Genomic DNA, 13,875 nt, shown 5'->3' on the forward strand with positions numbered 1-13,875 from the left:
CACCACTACCATTCTGCCACCCCATATCAGGTCGTTTATCTGTGATTGCAATTGGAAGAAACAGTAAACGAGTTTGGCATTATGTCCACAGTAAATACTGACACAACCTGAAAAGGAAAGCAATATATTATTTTGCAGATGAATGTTGTATCCACCTGCTTTGCCTTCACAGACGTTGATTATGACGTTCATAATCCTTTTCTAAGTATGTCTTTATTTATGTATGTATTTGTGTATGTGTATATGTATGTATGTGGTGGGTGTATGTAGGTGATATATATATAGCAACATTAGGAAGAAAGCAAGGAGTGTTCTATAATGGAAGCATTGATATCTATTGGGGAGGGTCTTATCGGTCTGGGGTCCTCATGTGTTGATGAAGTGTTCCTTCACAACCAGGGTCTTCAATTCAAACCCAAATCACATGAGTGATCCAGCCTGATGTAAGCAAAAAGGTAGTATTAAATTGAAGAAGCATAGAAGGAGAATCTACATTTTTGGGTCTTGTCCTTCTTGCACTTACTGGATTCCTTGTCTACTGGTGTTGTGTTGTCCTTCTGAGGTGGTGATATTTTCATGTGTTTAGGATGGCATCTTGGGCTTTAGAGGTTTGCAGGTTATGCAAGCTGACATGAAGTTGGTCCAAGCTTGAAGGGGTAACCAGTGTAATTCCTGGAGTTGTGAGCTTAAATGGAGCTAAATAATAATTAGTGGGTACGGTGCACATCATCCTATAGGATGGGGAAGCGCCTGCGTGGGTCCGCCCACGCCTCCGATAATTAAGAAGAAGAAGAAGAAGACTGGAGTAGATATGGTCGCATTTCTTGAGGCTTACTGTGTCATAGTGGAAAACTTTCAGAGGCTCCAGACAAGCAGTTGCTATCTGCCAGGAAGGTATTTGCATCATCCAACTGTTAGAGCACGAGGGCCTGGGTGACAGATGTGAGGCATGCAGTCAGGATAGAGTTTTTATTCATTGCTGAAGTGATCGCTCACATACTCGTGCTTTTTTTTTTTTTTTTAGCCATCCATGCTTTGAACGAGAGGTTGACTTTAATGGTGGAATCAAGCGCCTTTGCAATAGGCGCACATTTTGTGTAGAAGCCATTTAGATCCATTTCAGACAGTTTTGAACTTGGGTACATTTGTTAGCACCTTTGAGGAGAATTAATTAACTCTCTTTTGGTGAGGTTGGGTTGGGTTGGGTTTCAGGTAGGTACATATCATCCCGGCCTGAATGGTAAAATGGTAGTGTTAGAGATTGTGAATGTTGTGGAGGCAGTTGCCCTTTAGATATAGCTTTGTGTCACCAAGATACTTGTGGATTCTGATGTTGAATTAGACCAAGAGTGACCGAATGGCTTCATGTAGATGATGAAGATGACAATAGAGATGATGGAGCTCTGTGGAACTCCACAGGGTTAAAGGCATTGCTGGGAGTTGCAGGGGCCCACCTGGGAAAGATGGCCTGTGTTCACCAGGAAGGGCTCCAGGACTGTACAACCCATGCAGGAGTGCAGGGTGTTAAGATCTCTTTGTGCTCAACCACGCCAAAGGACCAAAAAGGTATGGGTCACCTTAGTCAATAATGAGGAGTGCCTCGACCTTGACCTGGATGGTGGCAATTTAGGTGCTGCATCATTGTCAGGAGATGCAGGAAGATACAGCATTTAAAAACTGATAAGCTTGCTAATGGCTTCCTGTGGAAGCCATATGAAACAACAGACACGTTGACACATTTATTGATGGTGGCATTATTTTAATACACATAAAAAGGAAATGTGGGATTTGTATGGAGGAGGAAATTACATCAACAACCTTAGATGCAGAATGTGCCCACCTCTTCAATAGTCTTTCCAACAGTAATAGGTTGCATTAATAGAGCTTAAATGGAAGGGACCCTAGCTATCAAGAAAGAGAGTGATATCTCAAAAGGGAGGGAACAGAAAGCATGAATAGCATGATTAGGGCAAGAGGGGAAAAGTTCCGATTAAGTGGTCAGTGTGCAACCAGGTGTTTCTTGAAGAGTAGTTTATTAAGTTCCAAAATGCAGTGGCATTGCTGTGTTCCTACCAGCTATCACCCTGACTCTTTTGTGAAAAATTGCATGGTTAGTTTTCAGCAGCACCTGAATGAAAGAGAGCTTCAAATAGCTTACATTTGGATATCACAAAACGGATGGGGCTTCAGTGTTTCAGATGCCATACGACAGAAACTTTGCATAAGTGCTTGTATTACACAAGCACTTATGCAAAGTAATTACTAGCACCAGGAAAAAAATGTCTTAATGCCAAAATAAATCATATCTTCTGAATGCATGTTTGCACCACGTCAAATCACTAAAAAAAGTCTAAGCATTCCACTGTTGCTTATGAGGCATATGAGGTTTTGTGTATAAGCAACATAACCCAGTGAATTATTCCAACATGAGATACACTTAAGTCTTAACAGACCTCTGCTTTTATTGAAACATCTCTCTCTCTCTCATATGGTGTTTATATGTGAAAAGGAGATAAATTGCATGCATACAAACATCCAGTATCCCTTCACTGATTACCACAAATATCGGCTCACTTGTACCTCAATGTACCACTTTTCTATTTGAATATATTTGAACAGCAGGGATGAGCATGTTGATGCATTATTGGGAGAGTGAACACAGTGGGACATAGACTAAGGATAAACAGGTGACTTATACAAGTAGCACTCAATGCAGGGGCTGGAAGGCGGCTGCAATTTAAAGAGAAAGTACTATGAAACCAGACAAAAATACATACTATGACACACCAGAGAGAGTGGTGGGGTCAGGTACGGAGGATGACCGAGGGCGTGGGAGGAGTGCCCCTTTAGTAAGTGGATGAACATCAAGGATAAAGAATAGGCCAAACTTGGAAGAAATCAACCCTCACACTGACTTTGTTTGCAATGGGCAGAGTTACAATGGAGCAGGGTGAGTAGGGAGAAAGAATGCAAGCAATGGAAGTCACTGACGGAGCATGGGACAGTGAGCTTGAGTGCATATAAAGAGCAATGAGAACAAGATAGAGAGTAGACAGAGATATGGTTAGACAGGTACTGACTAGAAGACTACTGATAGCTTTTTTGTCTACGAAAAGGTACTTGAAAAGGGAGAAGTTGTAGATGGAGGGCCAACAAGGACTAGTATTGGTAGGTACAAGTTGGAAAGGATAGGTTGTAGTGAGAGTGGGTAGCAAAGTTGAGGACTTTTGTCTGGAGGATGGAATGAGGCAGAGGAAGGCCAAAGAGCAGGCATGAGCAGTAGTTGAGTTTGCTGACCTTGAGGGTGGTCATTTGAATTTTCATAGAGTGGCAAGGAAAACGGAGACACAGTTTCTGAATGTTTAGATGAATGAGCAGCAGAGTAAGTATTAGTAATGAATTGTTGCAGTCGCAGGATGCTATTAATGAGAACGCAAAGGTTTCTAGTATTGGGTTACGGAACTAAAAGGTCAGGCGAAAGGTGATGGTAGAGGGGCAGGTAGAAATGATGATGGAAGCTGATGGAAGAAGTCTTCCATTTGCAAAGAGTTCAGCAGTGTGGAGCCATAAAGCTATGAATTACTGTGAAGTACTTGGTAATCTGTTATGAGTTGAAAGAGAGAAATGAGAAACATATTAGAGTGCCATGAGCAAAGAGTTGATAGTGAAATCCAAAGAAAGAAGAGTAGAGGTTCAAGAGCTTATCCTTGGGGGATGTAAACAGGGAGAGGGATAGAGGTAGACGTTTATGATGTCGTGAAGATTTTAAAGGCACAACGTTCAGGTAAGGAGGAAATCCATGTTAGGACAAAACCAAGGTCCTGGAGAGTGAGGAGGAGAGAAAAGTGGTAGACAGGGGCGAGTTTCTCGAGTTCAATTGAGATGTAGTGCTTACTATACAAGCCAGATTGAAGTAGGTCTCCAAGGTCAATATATTTAAGATACTGTTTCAAGACCATCCACTCAAGGACCTTTGCATAATTAGATATGATTGAAACTGTTGACAGTTTGCCAGTGTTGTAGGAGCAACAAAGGCTTTCTTCAAAAGGGGTGGGACGATTGTAGATTTGAAGAAAGCATAGACAATGTCAGTACAGACAGAGGGTTTCAAGAGCTCAGAGGAATGAGGGCCAGTGTTTGTATTGAGTGTTTGGCATTTTGAGGAGGAAACCGCTCGATCAGTGTGCAAGATGTCTTGGCTCTGTGAAGGATGAACTCTAATTTTGTAGAAGTGTTAGTGAAGTGTATAAGGGGAGAGATGTACAAGATAAGGATCGCAGAAGGGAGAGATGGTTGGGCGATCAGAGTGTCAGACATTCAGGTAAGGGGAAAGTGAGATTTCCTCTTGCTTATTGAGGAGAGGAGCAGTTGAGGGTAGAGAGACCACCAAGAATTTAAAGTTAGCAGTTATGTCACCCAAGGCAAAGGGGTTAATTGGGAATTCAGAAGAGGAGAGCAAAATAGAGAGAAAGACAAAGACAAGAGAGTTCCCTCCAGATTGAGTAGGCTTGTTGTGAAGGGAGTAGAGAGACTGGTCAGGTAAGAAGGAGATACGTTCAAGGTGGTTGGCTGCAGAGGGCTTGGTAAGTTAAAGTCCCTCGCCGTGGTTTTGAATGATTCCTTGCCAGACTCATGAAGTGGTCAATGTAAAATGACAAACCTCGAGTTGTTTGTACTGGTAGTATTGGAAGAATAATACAACTGATTTAATATGTCATATGTAAAGCTCAGTGTTCATTATTTGCAATGCCTCAATGGTGAGTTTTTAAGTTGAAGAGGGAAAATGGGACGATCCCTTGCCCCGATTCTCATCCAGACCATGGCCTATAACGTCACGACCTAAGCACCCGCCGTGTTAGGAGTTGGACCAGCCTACTGCCGTCCCGGATGTCAAGATCCACCGTGGCCACGCCCTACACACCCAGGCAGGCTGCACATCTTCCCAACCTCGGGCTGGGACCTCGGGTGGAGCTGACACCGACCATATGGACCAACTCGATTAGACATCATCCACCAACATCGCCATCATGAGAGATGCCATGACGACATAGCCAGTAGACAAGAACACATGTGCCACCAAGCACACGGATCAGACACACACCAACCCACACGAAGAACATACTCTGTACTATGACGTATAGGACCACTCACACTCACATATGATTCATTGTTATTTTTCACATAGGCCAACTACACCACTGCAGAAACGCAAGACGGCAGAAGAACTTGTGTACATGCTTGCAGAAGTCTCCTCGCTACTAAAGCTGTGAAGATGTAGCCCTATATATGGACTAATGCATAAGAACCCATGTCGCTCCCGTGACCCCCGTATTACAGACTGTATACCACCACCCATGAGCTAGGCCAATGTAGGCCGCAAACCAGAGTCCCCAGGCCGGAGCAGCTCAGACGAGGCTGCAGGATGCTGATCATGCAGAACGAACCCTAACGAGAGCCCGCAGCCAAATCCATGAAGTTACAATCTACACGCTGCGCTCCCTGCGCCAAGGTAACACCTGCTACTGCTAAACGCTCATCAGAGCTGAAATACAAATCAAATACTCGTAATTCTTCTCCAGCCACGGTCTCACCACATGTGACCAGGCTGACCTGATACGAGGCCAAGAACCAGAGAAGCTCTGGGATCTCACATCTGGGACACAGACTGCAACAATAAAGTGACAACTTGGACACTGACAACGATGGGAAAAGGACACCCAACAGCCCATAGACAGACCTGCCCATTGTCTGCCATTGACACATAGTCATACATTGTTGCCAGACCAGGTAGACCGCGAGCTGGGAACGGCGATGGTCCCAGGCTTGGGGGCTCACGGGTGAACCAATCACAATACGAGGGGCTAACCAGTGACACTACTATAGTTTAGCCAATCACTCATTTTCCCCTTGTAACAACTTTCATGTAGCAACTATTAGGGATGACCCAAGCGCACAACCTGACCCTTTCTCTACCAATAACATCTCCTTCTATTTGGGCCTATACTGTCCCTACCACTCGGGGAGCCAACCCGAGATAGCGTTAGGTTTTGGGGCTAGTTTTTCCCAGGTGAAGCACGTACCCACGTCAGACATCTAAAAAAAGGGCCTGCAAGCCCACCACGGTTGAGATGTTTCCTGGGTTCCTGTGATTCGAGAAGCTGTCCCTGCCTGTTTGTGAAATAAAAAGCAGCAACTCTTTTTGCTCTTGTGTGTGTCTCATACTCCTTTGGAAAGCGGGAGGAGTTGGAGCCTCCCCAACCCCGCAGGTCCACGGACGGCCCTGCCGACTCCCCGGCAAATTACCCCAACCAAATGAGTCAGACTATGATTTTCCTCACTAGGATATCCTTCATTAGAGTTGTTTGAGGAAGCCTTAACTGTCACCACTAATTTGTGTATGTCTGAATGGGCCTGTTCTGCTAGACGTTAGACAACTCTTGAATATTGTTCTTAACATTATCAGTGTGTACAGTATGTCAACATGGGTATTAGTGGGTGTGATGTTGAATAGTTAATCAAACATTCCGATTTTACAACAGATTGGAACAAGTAGGAGTGTATAGCCCAGTAGTGTGTTGCCTTGGTGTGCTCAGGTGTTGCAATTGTCCATTCAATTTGTAACTGAGATTCAAGTTGACTGATACAGTAACAGCTGTAAATACTCATTGTTGAACAGCTGCACATGTGCAGATGTGATGCATATTTGGGTAGGCATTAGCCTCTCATTTTACTGGTATTATTCTCCTTGTTATGGAGGAGTGAAGACTTATCTGTCCCATAACATTGTTCTGAGTAATGCAAGTAAGTATTTTGATTTCAATGTGGAAATATATTGCAATGTAAAATGAAGTGTGCCTTATAGCTCTGGGACATCCAAAGGCAACACTAGTCATAAGATTAGTTTCACAAGGTAAGGGTTAAACATTTTTGTTCCCCAATTTCCAATGCAGAGGCACTTTAAATAGAAAAAAAATCAAACTATTTTTGGTGAGAGGGAGGGTTGCGATAAGGACAAATGTGTGATGGGGACATGGGTACATTTGGCGTGGTTTAGGAGGGGTGGATGAACTCCAAAAGAGATCAGCCAAGCCAGGGCCTGATCAGTGATACCTGTCTCTGTGATAACCTGGGTATCACCAATCAGGCCCTGGCTTGGCTGACCTCTTTCCTCTCTGATCGACCCTCCCAGGTCCAACTTGGGTCCTCCCCCTCCTCTATCTCTATCTCTACCCGTGGTGTTCGCCATGGGTCTAACCTCTCCCTGGCTGTTCAACCAATACCTGGCACTCCTTGCCCACCGCAATGCCACTCTCTGCCCCAACCTTCAGTGCAATGCGGATGAAACTCAGCTAATTTTTAGGCTTCCTTCCGCCACCTCTTCTCCTTCTCTCATCTCTGACTGTCTGTCCGCTATCCAGGAGTGATGTGCGCCCAACGATCTATGCCTTAATGCCAGTAAGACTGGGATTCTTCTCATCGGCACACTTGCGCCCTCCTTTCCTCTCTCTCTCAGGCTGGCCTCTCTTGGCCCTCTTCCTTCTCCCATCTGTGAGGCTAAAAACCTTGGGGTCATCTTCGACTCCACTGTCTCCTTCTCTCCTCACTTCTCTGACATCTCTAAGAAGTCACACTACCAGCGGTACCTCCTCAGAGGTATTCTTCCATTCCTCTACTTTCCCCAGAAGCTCACTGTCTCCAGACCCCTGGTTCTCTCTAGGCTGGACTACTGCAACGGACTCTTTCTAAATCTGCCTGCTTCTACTCTCCACCCTCTGCAACTCATCCAGAACAGGACTGTGAGATGTGTTCTTGGCCTCAGGCCCAGGGATCGTATCTCTCCAGGACTGAAATCTCTGCACTTGCTCCCAGTGGCTGGAAGGATTAAGTTCAAAGCTCTCTGCATTGTCCACAATTCCTTCTGGGGCCTGGGGCCTCAAGACCTCCTCTCTCTTTCTAAATATCTTCCTTTTCGAGCTCTTTACTCATCCGCCTCCAACTCCCTCAGGGTCAGTCGCTTCTCCAAGGAACGAGTTCGTGATAGATCTCTTTCTTAGGCTGGGGCCTCCCTCTGGAACAGCCTCCCGGCCTCCCTGACACTTAAGAAGAACCACCTATGTTTCCGGAACAACCTCAAGACCTTCCTCTTTGATTCTGCTTTCTCTCCTCCTCTCCCCTGCTGAACTCCTGACTGAAAAAACACTGTTCACCTGGCTACCCTCTGATCACTGACCCAGGTCCCCTCCCCAACCAGCTGCACACCTGCCCTGCCTCCCAGGCATCCCCTGCACTTGGGGGCTGTTTCTGTATCCCGAAAGTGCCCCCAGCTCTTGACACTTGATGTCTGCACTTATCCCTGCACTTGCCACTGTTGATCCTATGTATTTCACTGCCCCCTCCACCATACCCCCGCACTTGCCGCCCCCCACCCCTGCAATTTCAATGTCACCTGGCCTAGTAAGATCGCTGTCTTTTTCTGCCCTCTGTTCCCCCTACCTTGCCTCATCGTGCCTTGAAACACTTGTGTATATGCGTGTTATAAATGCTATATCATATCATACAGATATTCATTGGTCACCAGTCATTTGTTTCTGTGACCCATGCATGTTTGCACGTTTGTTTTGGGAATATCTGTTCAATCTTAATACTGAGCTCACAGGTATGTTAGCTCAAAGGCTACACTAAGAATATTATTTTGTTTACGTGTGCGAGAATATTGTGGAGCATAAATGGTTCAGTTCAGGGAGGAATTCCCTGTTCCTCACCTGGGGGCAGGGATGAAATAGTCTCCCTCCCAGAAATAGTATTCCTCCTCCTGATTTCATGTTAATTTTGGAGAACATTGGGCGGCTGTTGTTGCAGCTTCTGCTTGCTTGTCCTGAAACCAAATCAAGTGAATTTTTTGGAACTTGCCAGACAGGGCAGTAGAAGATAAATGGTATGTGAAACATTTTATTTAATAGAAAGAAGTGCTGGCAAATTATGAAAAATCCCTTTATAATTATATAATTGGTTATGTATAACACGCTTAATGCCGAGAGATTTGTAAGCGCAGATTCAGGGGTCGAATCTGTGTTCGTCTGAGTAATCTTGTTTGCAAGGCGAACGTGTTGCCCCCGAGCTATTGTCCCGAGGCAAATGAGAATGAGGAAAAGTATCAGCCATTTTCATCTCCTCCCTGATTCTATTAATATACCACAGCATTGTTAACAATGTCAGTTGTTTGATGATAATGAACATTTCACATACAAATTCACACCACAAATTATATTACTGAGGTTTAATGGTACCCTATACAAAATACTAGTTTCTGCATTTACGCTTCCATGAGAATATAAGAAAATCAACCGTGGCACACTTGTGGCAGGCAAATTATAGATGTAGAAATGCAATAATTATAATTGTAAACTGTTTTGTAAAATTACTCAAAGATCTATAGCTTGCCTGTAAACTGTAGTGTTAGCTGGCTGTTGCATTGGATACACATATCCTCCTCTTAAATGAAGACCAAGCTTATCATCAGGGAGAGACATTTGTATGGTCTGCCTTCTGCTTTGAACTTGGCCACCCTGCAAAAAACATGTAACAATATTTATTCCAATCTTCATCATTTGTGTTTTGGTATATCGAAATGTATCTGCCTGTATGGTTCAACCATCCTATTTTTTTTTAAAGCAAACACAAGATGCGATTTAAATGCTAACATTTGCAATTAGAGAATCATGTGATTCACTTGGCATAAGTATCCACATTTCAGATATGGTTACATTGCTTTAAAAGAGACCAAAAAGTGTGATGTTTCTCAACAAGATGATGTGCATGTTGCATTGCACATTGGTAGTACTATATTGTTGAATTGTTGCACAGCAAACACTCTCCAATGAAGGAAAGAGTTAAACACAAATACATATTTTATTTTCAAAATTACATCAAAAACACATATATTGCATTAACATAAATATTACAGCAACATTGAAGTTGACACTACCTTAACTGTGTCTAATAATTTCCACATTACATTGTTTGACTTTTGAGCTACAAAGTAGTCTTTCTTCGAAATGCAGTTGTCACTGTTACCTACTAATCCGGTGATATAAAACCATGCTGCAAAGATTGGAAAAGCCAAGACGGGGTGATGAGAGATTGTCTAGGTTGTGGCCGGGACTCAAGTGTTCCATCACCTCAGCTTTTTGTTCCCTTCTGCTCCCTCAATGCTAATCCATGCTAAACTAAATTCCCACAGGTATAGGTAATGTGTACCAGATGATACTATTTCCATCACAAGCATGAATCAGTCAATTGTTAATTTATAAGAATGAATAACATCAAGCACACACATGGTGCATGCCACAGTTGGCAATGTGCACAGCATGCATCACGACCTGCTGCTGACCTCTGAAATACTCAGGTTCCCTAATTCAAAATAGGTCAAACACATTAAGGAGGGCTGGCTTGCGAGGGAAAATGCAGAAAGGGTGTATTCCTTCTTGCATATCTAAATGCCAGTATGCACCCGATACTTAGATAGATATGGGCTCCAATCACTCAAGTGAGTGCAGGGCAGGACCGTCATTTTGTGCACTCAGAAATACTCATTGACAAAGGTGCAGCTATCTGAAAAGGGGCATCATATATGTGACAAAGCTGTATCCTACAGCATAAATAACCTCCACAGGGTCGCACGTCACTAGAGAGAGAACTTTAGAAGTTCATCCACCATTGAATCCGGAACATTGATATTCATACCACACACGAAAAGATATAAAGTTAAAATTCTGGATGGAGGGGGCCTGTTCAAAACGTAATGTTCAAGACATCGAGATCGAAAATCAAAAAGCAAGAGCAAGTGGTAGAGAAGAATGAAGAATGGGTGATGACTGGAAACGCACTGTCAACAATGGTTTGATTGGTGACATTTCCATTGTTCTGTGACTGCTTTTGTCTTTATAACTTCAAAGGTTTGTACACTCAATCAAATGAAAGGTGTCAACATTGCTTCAAAAAATTCTAACATAACAACGAAAGTGAGAAAAAACAACTTTGTAATAACAGTACATCGTAATTGCAATACACGAAAAAAGCAAAGATATTTGAAATTATTTAAGAATAAATAATAATTAAATTGTTTAGAAGAAAAGAAGAGCTTGTGTGACCTGAATAATACCACGAGTAAGACGGTCGAATGAATTGTCTGAATCAGGAATCACCCACATTTGTACAGAACTTCCTGAACTTTTAAGAAAGTTGGGTAAACCAGTTTAGACAGACAGTTGTGCATGGCCATACATATAGGGCAGCTTGCTGGAGCCTTTTAGCACAGGCTGGCAATCTTTCAGAGAAGGATAGTGTGGATGTGGACTGCTGGCAGTTGCTGCATGAGAGCTGGAACACTTCATTTAAATTTGTCCGTAGGTTTTTCTGACTTTGAAACAAAACATCATTGCATGCTGTGCTTTTAATAATATATGATAGAAATGTGCGAGGGGTGGTTTTAGGCAGTGCTCAACAGATTATAAAACAGTATTTCGTTTTTTGCAAATACCTTTAAAAAATAATCTGCATTTCACAGAAAGACAGACTGGCCTTTGGGATTCATTTTGAGAGATTTCACTTTACTGCCAGACACCTCAACAATGTTCTCTGAATATGTTCATTTATTTATTTATTTTTATTTATGTATATTTCACATTTTAAATTTTACAAAAAGCTGCATTTGTGTACAACGTATCTTAGCAGGGCGGGACCCTGATCAAGTTAAATAATTCATTGTCTGTTCAAGGATTTTTAAGATTGCCAGGAGCCAGGTTGTTCGGTCACCTCCTATCAGTCTATGCCACAGTTTTTCTTCCTCCCACCCGAGTTCTTTCGCTAGTAGATGTTCGAGGTACGGAGCTCTGAGTCGCTGTTTTTTTTTGACACAACAGCAGCAGGTGTTGAATTGTTTCATTTTCAGAGTCGCATAAACGACACTTGCTTGTTTCCAAAAGTTCTCTGATGCTACGGATTTCATTTGTCTCCAATAAATTTAGCCTTATCCTTAGCAGAGAGTTGTGTGCTGACCTGCTGGGGAATTTCTTTAGGTATCTCATTGGGTCATTTAATTTGCAGAACGATGGAGGAAGTTGGTAAAGCAGTTTGTTTTTTGTGGCTGACTCTTGTGTAAGGATCCGGTCTAACTCTTTCACTTTCTTGGTCACTTTTTCTGGGTTAGTGATGAGACCTTCTTCAGAGCTTGCGACTGTCAGTAGTAGCGCCTTGTTATCGGATTTCCAGGCTGATAGCATTTTCACCTTGTCTGCTTGTATTTCTTTGATTAAGAGACCGTAGATTTCTGGGCTTCCGTCCATGATACATTTTCGATATAGGCGTAATGTATTGATGTTAACTGTTGCCGTGAGGGATAGAAGGCTAAGTTCCCGGTGTATTGCTGCGATGGCCGTCAATTTTGGAAAGGAGAGAACCGCCTTCCAGAACAGTCCTTCTAGCTTTGGCCAGATTTTTTTTTTTAATCAAGAGCATTGCCTCTGCGCCATAGGTGATTGAAGGGACAACTTTTTTCTTATAAAATTCGATGACTGGGATGGTTGAGAGTCTTCCGAACTTCGTGTCAATCGCCTTTCCTTGCGCTGCCAGCTTTTTATTTTCTTTTGAAGATGATGCTGGGTAGAAATTTCTTGTTTTGAGCTGTCGATTATCACTCCAAGATATTTGTACTCCGTAACCTTTTCAATCTCAGTATCCTCTAGGCGCCATTTATATGTTTCAGTTCTTTTTTTTGTTCCTCCGAGGATCAACATTTTTATTTTTTCTTTGTTTACTTTCAGGTTGTTTTCTGAAGTGTAGCAGAGTAGATTATTTAGCTGCCTTTGAAGACCAGTCTGGGTCTGATCAAATAAAATGAGATAATCCGCATACAAAAGGCGGCTAATTTTAATGGTATCCAAAGACAGTGGAAATGATTGTGTAAGGTCTTCAGTTTCTTTGTAGTCGCCGATGTATGCTAGGAACAGGGCTGGGACTAGGGTGCAGCCTTGTTTAACCCCTCTTCCAGTTGGTATTTCTGCAGAGAGGTTTCCTAACTGTGACATTCGCACCCTGAGGGTAGTGGCTGTGTATAAGGCTTTTATCGGCTACAGGATTTCTTGTGGACAACTCCAGCCCTCCAGTTTTTCCCAAAGTTGAGACCTATCCACTAGGTCAAAAGCCTGGGAGAGGTCGATAAATGCCACAAAGATTTGTGGTTTGCCCTCAAGTACCTTACTTTTTAGGGTACTAATTGTTAATATATTTGCAGATGTGCCCACGTGTCTTTTGAAGCCTGTTTGAAAGATGTCATTGCAGGGCGCCAGCTTTGACCAAGTTTGAAATCTTTTTAAGAGCAAGCTCCCAACACTTTTCCCATGCAGTCCAAGAGGGCTATAGGGCGGTAGTTTGATGGATCCGTGATGTCGCCCTTCTTATAGATTGGGACAATGGTGGCTTTTGTCCATGATGGTGGGATAGATTTCTGAGAGGCACATCTCTTGAAGATTTTCTTGATGAGGACTGTCCATTCTGTGGGATTTTTTTTCAGGTCTATATTTGATATCCCCCTGCCGCTCAGGAGTTTTTCAGCTTTTTAAGTTGATCTAGGATTTCATTTTGGTCATCCAGAGCAAGCCAAACGGGGTAATCGGGAGTCCTTAAAGGTAGTTCCAGGGTGATTGGCGCTTGAAAAAGAGAGGTGAAATGGAGGCTGCATTTCGGTTCACCAATGCAGTTTAGGATCAAGTTTTTGTTCTAAGATGTAGCTGTTTTTAACAGTGACCAGAACTCCTTCACTTTGTTTCCGCAGATATCCGTTTGCATGTTTTCAGCATCCCGCTGGTATAGTTGGTG

The 13,875-nt window shown here is 43.1% G+C and overlaps 1 protein-coding gene across 1 annotated transcript in view; it reads right to left on the reverse strand.

The window, feature by feature from the left end:
• The window catches only part of SI (sucrase-isomaltase), a 1,019,699-nt gene that overhangs the window by 787,320 nt on the left and 218,504 nt on the right, over positions 1–13,875 (reverse strand). The window contains exon 20 of the mRNA XM_069618482.1: positions 9,442–9,566. Within this exon, the coding sequence (XP_069474583.1) occupies positions 9,442–9,566 (125 nt within the window). The remainder of the gene's footprint in view (positions 1–9,441; positions 9,567–13,875) is intronic.

This window comes from Ambystoma mexicanum, chromosome 10 (assembly GCF_040938575.1).
Source record: "Ambystoma mexicanum isolate Mex_15411 chromosome 10, UKY_AmexF1_1, whole genome shotgun sequence".
NCBI lineage: Eukaryota > Metazoa > Chordata > Amphibia > Caudata > Ambystomatidae > Ambystoma > Ambystoma mexicanum.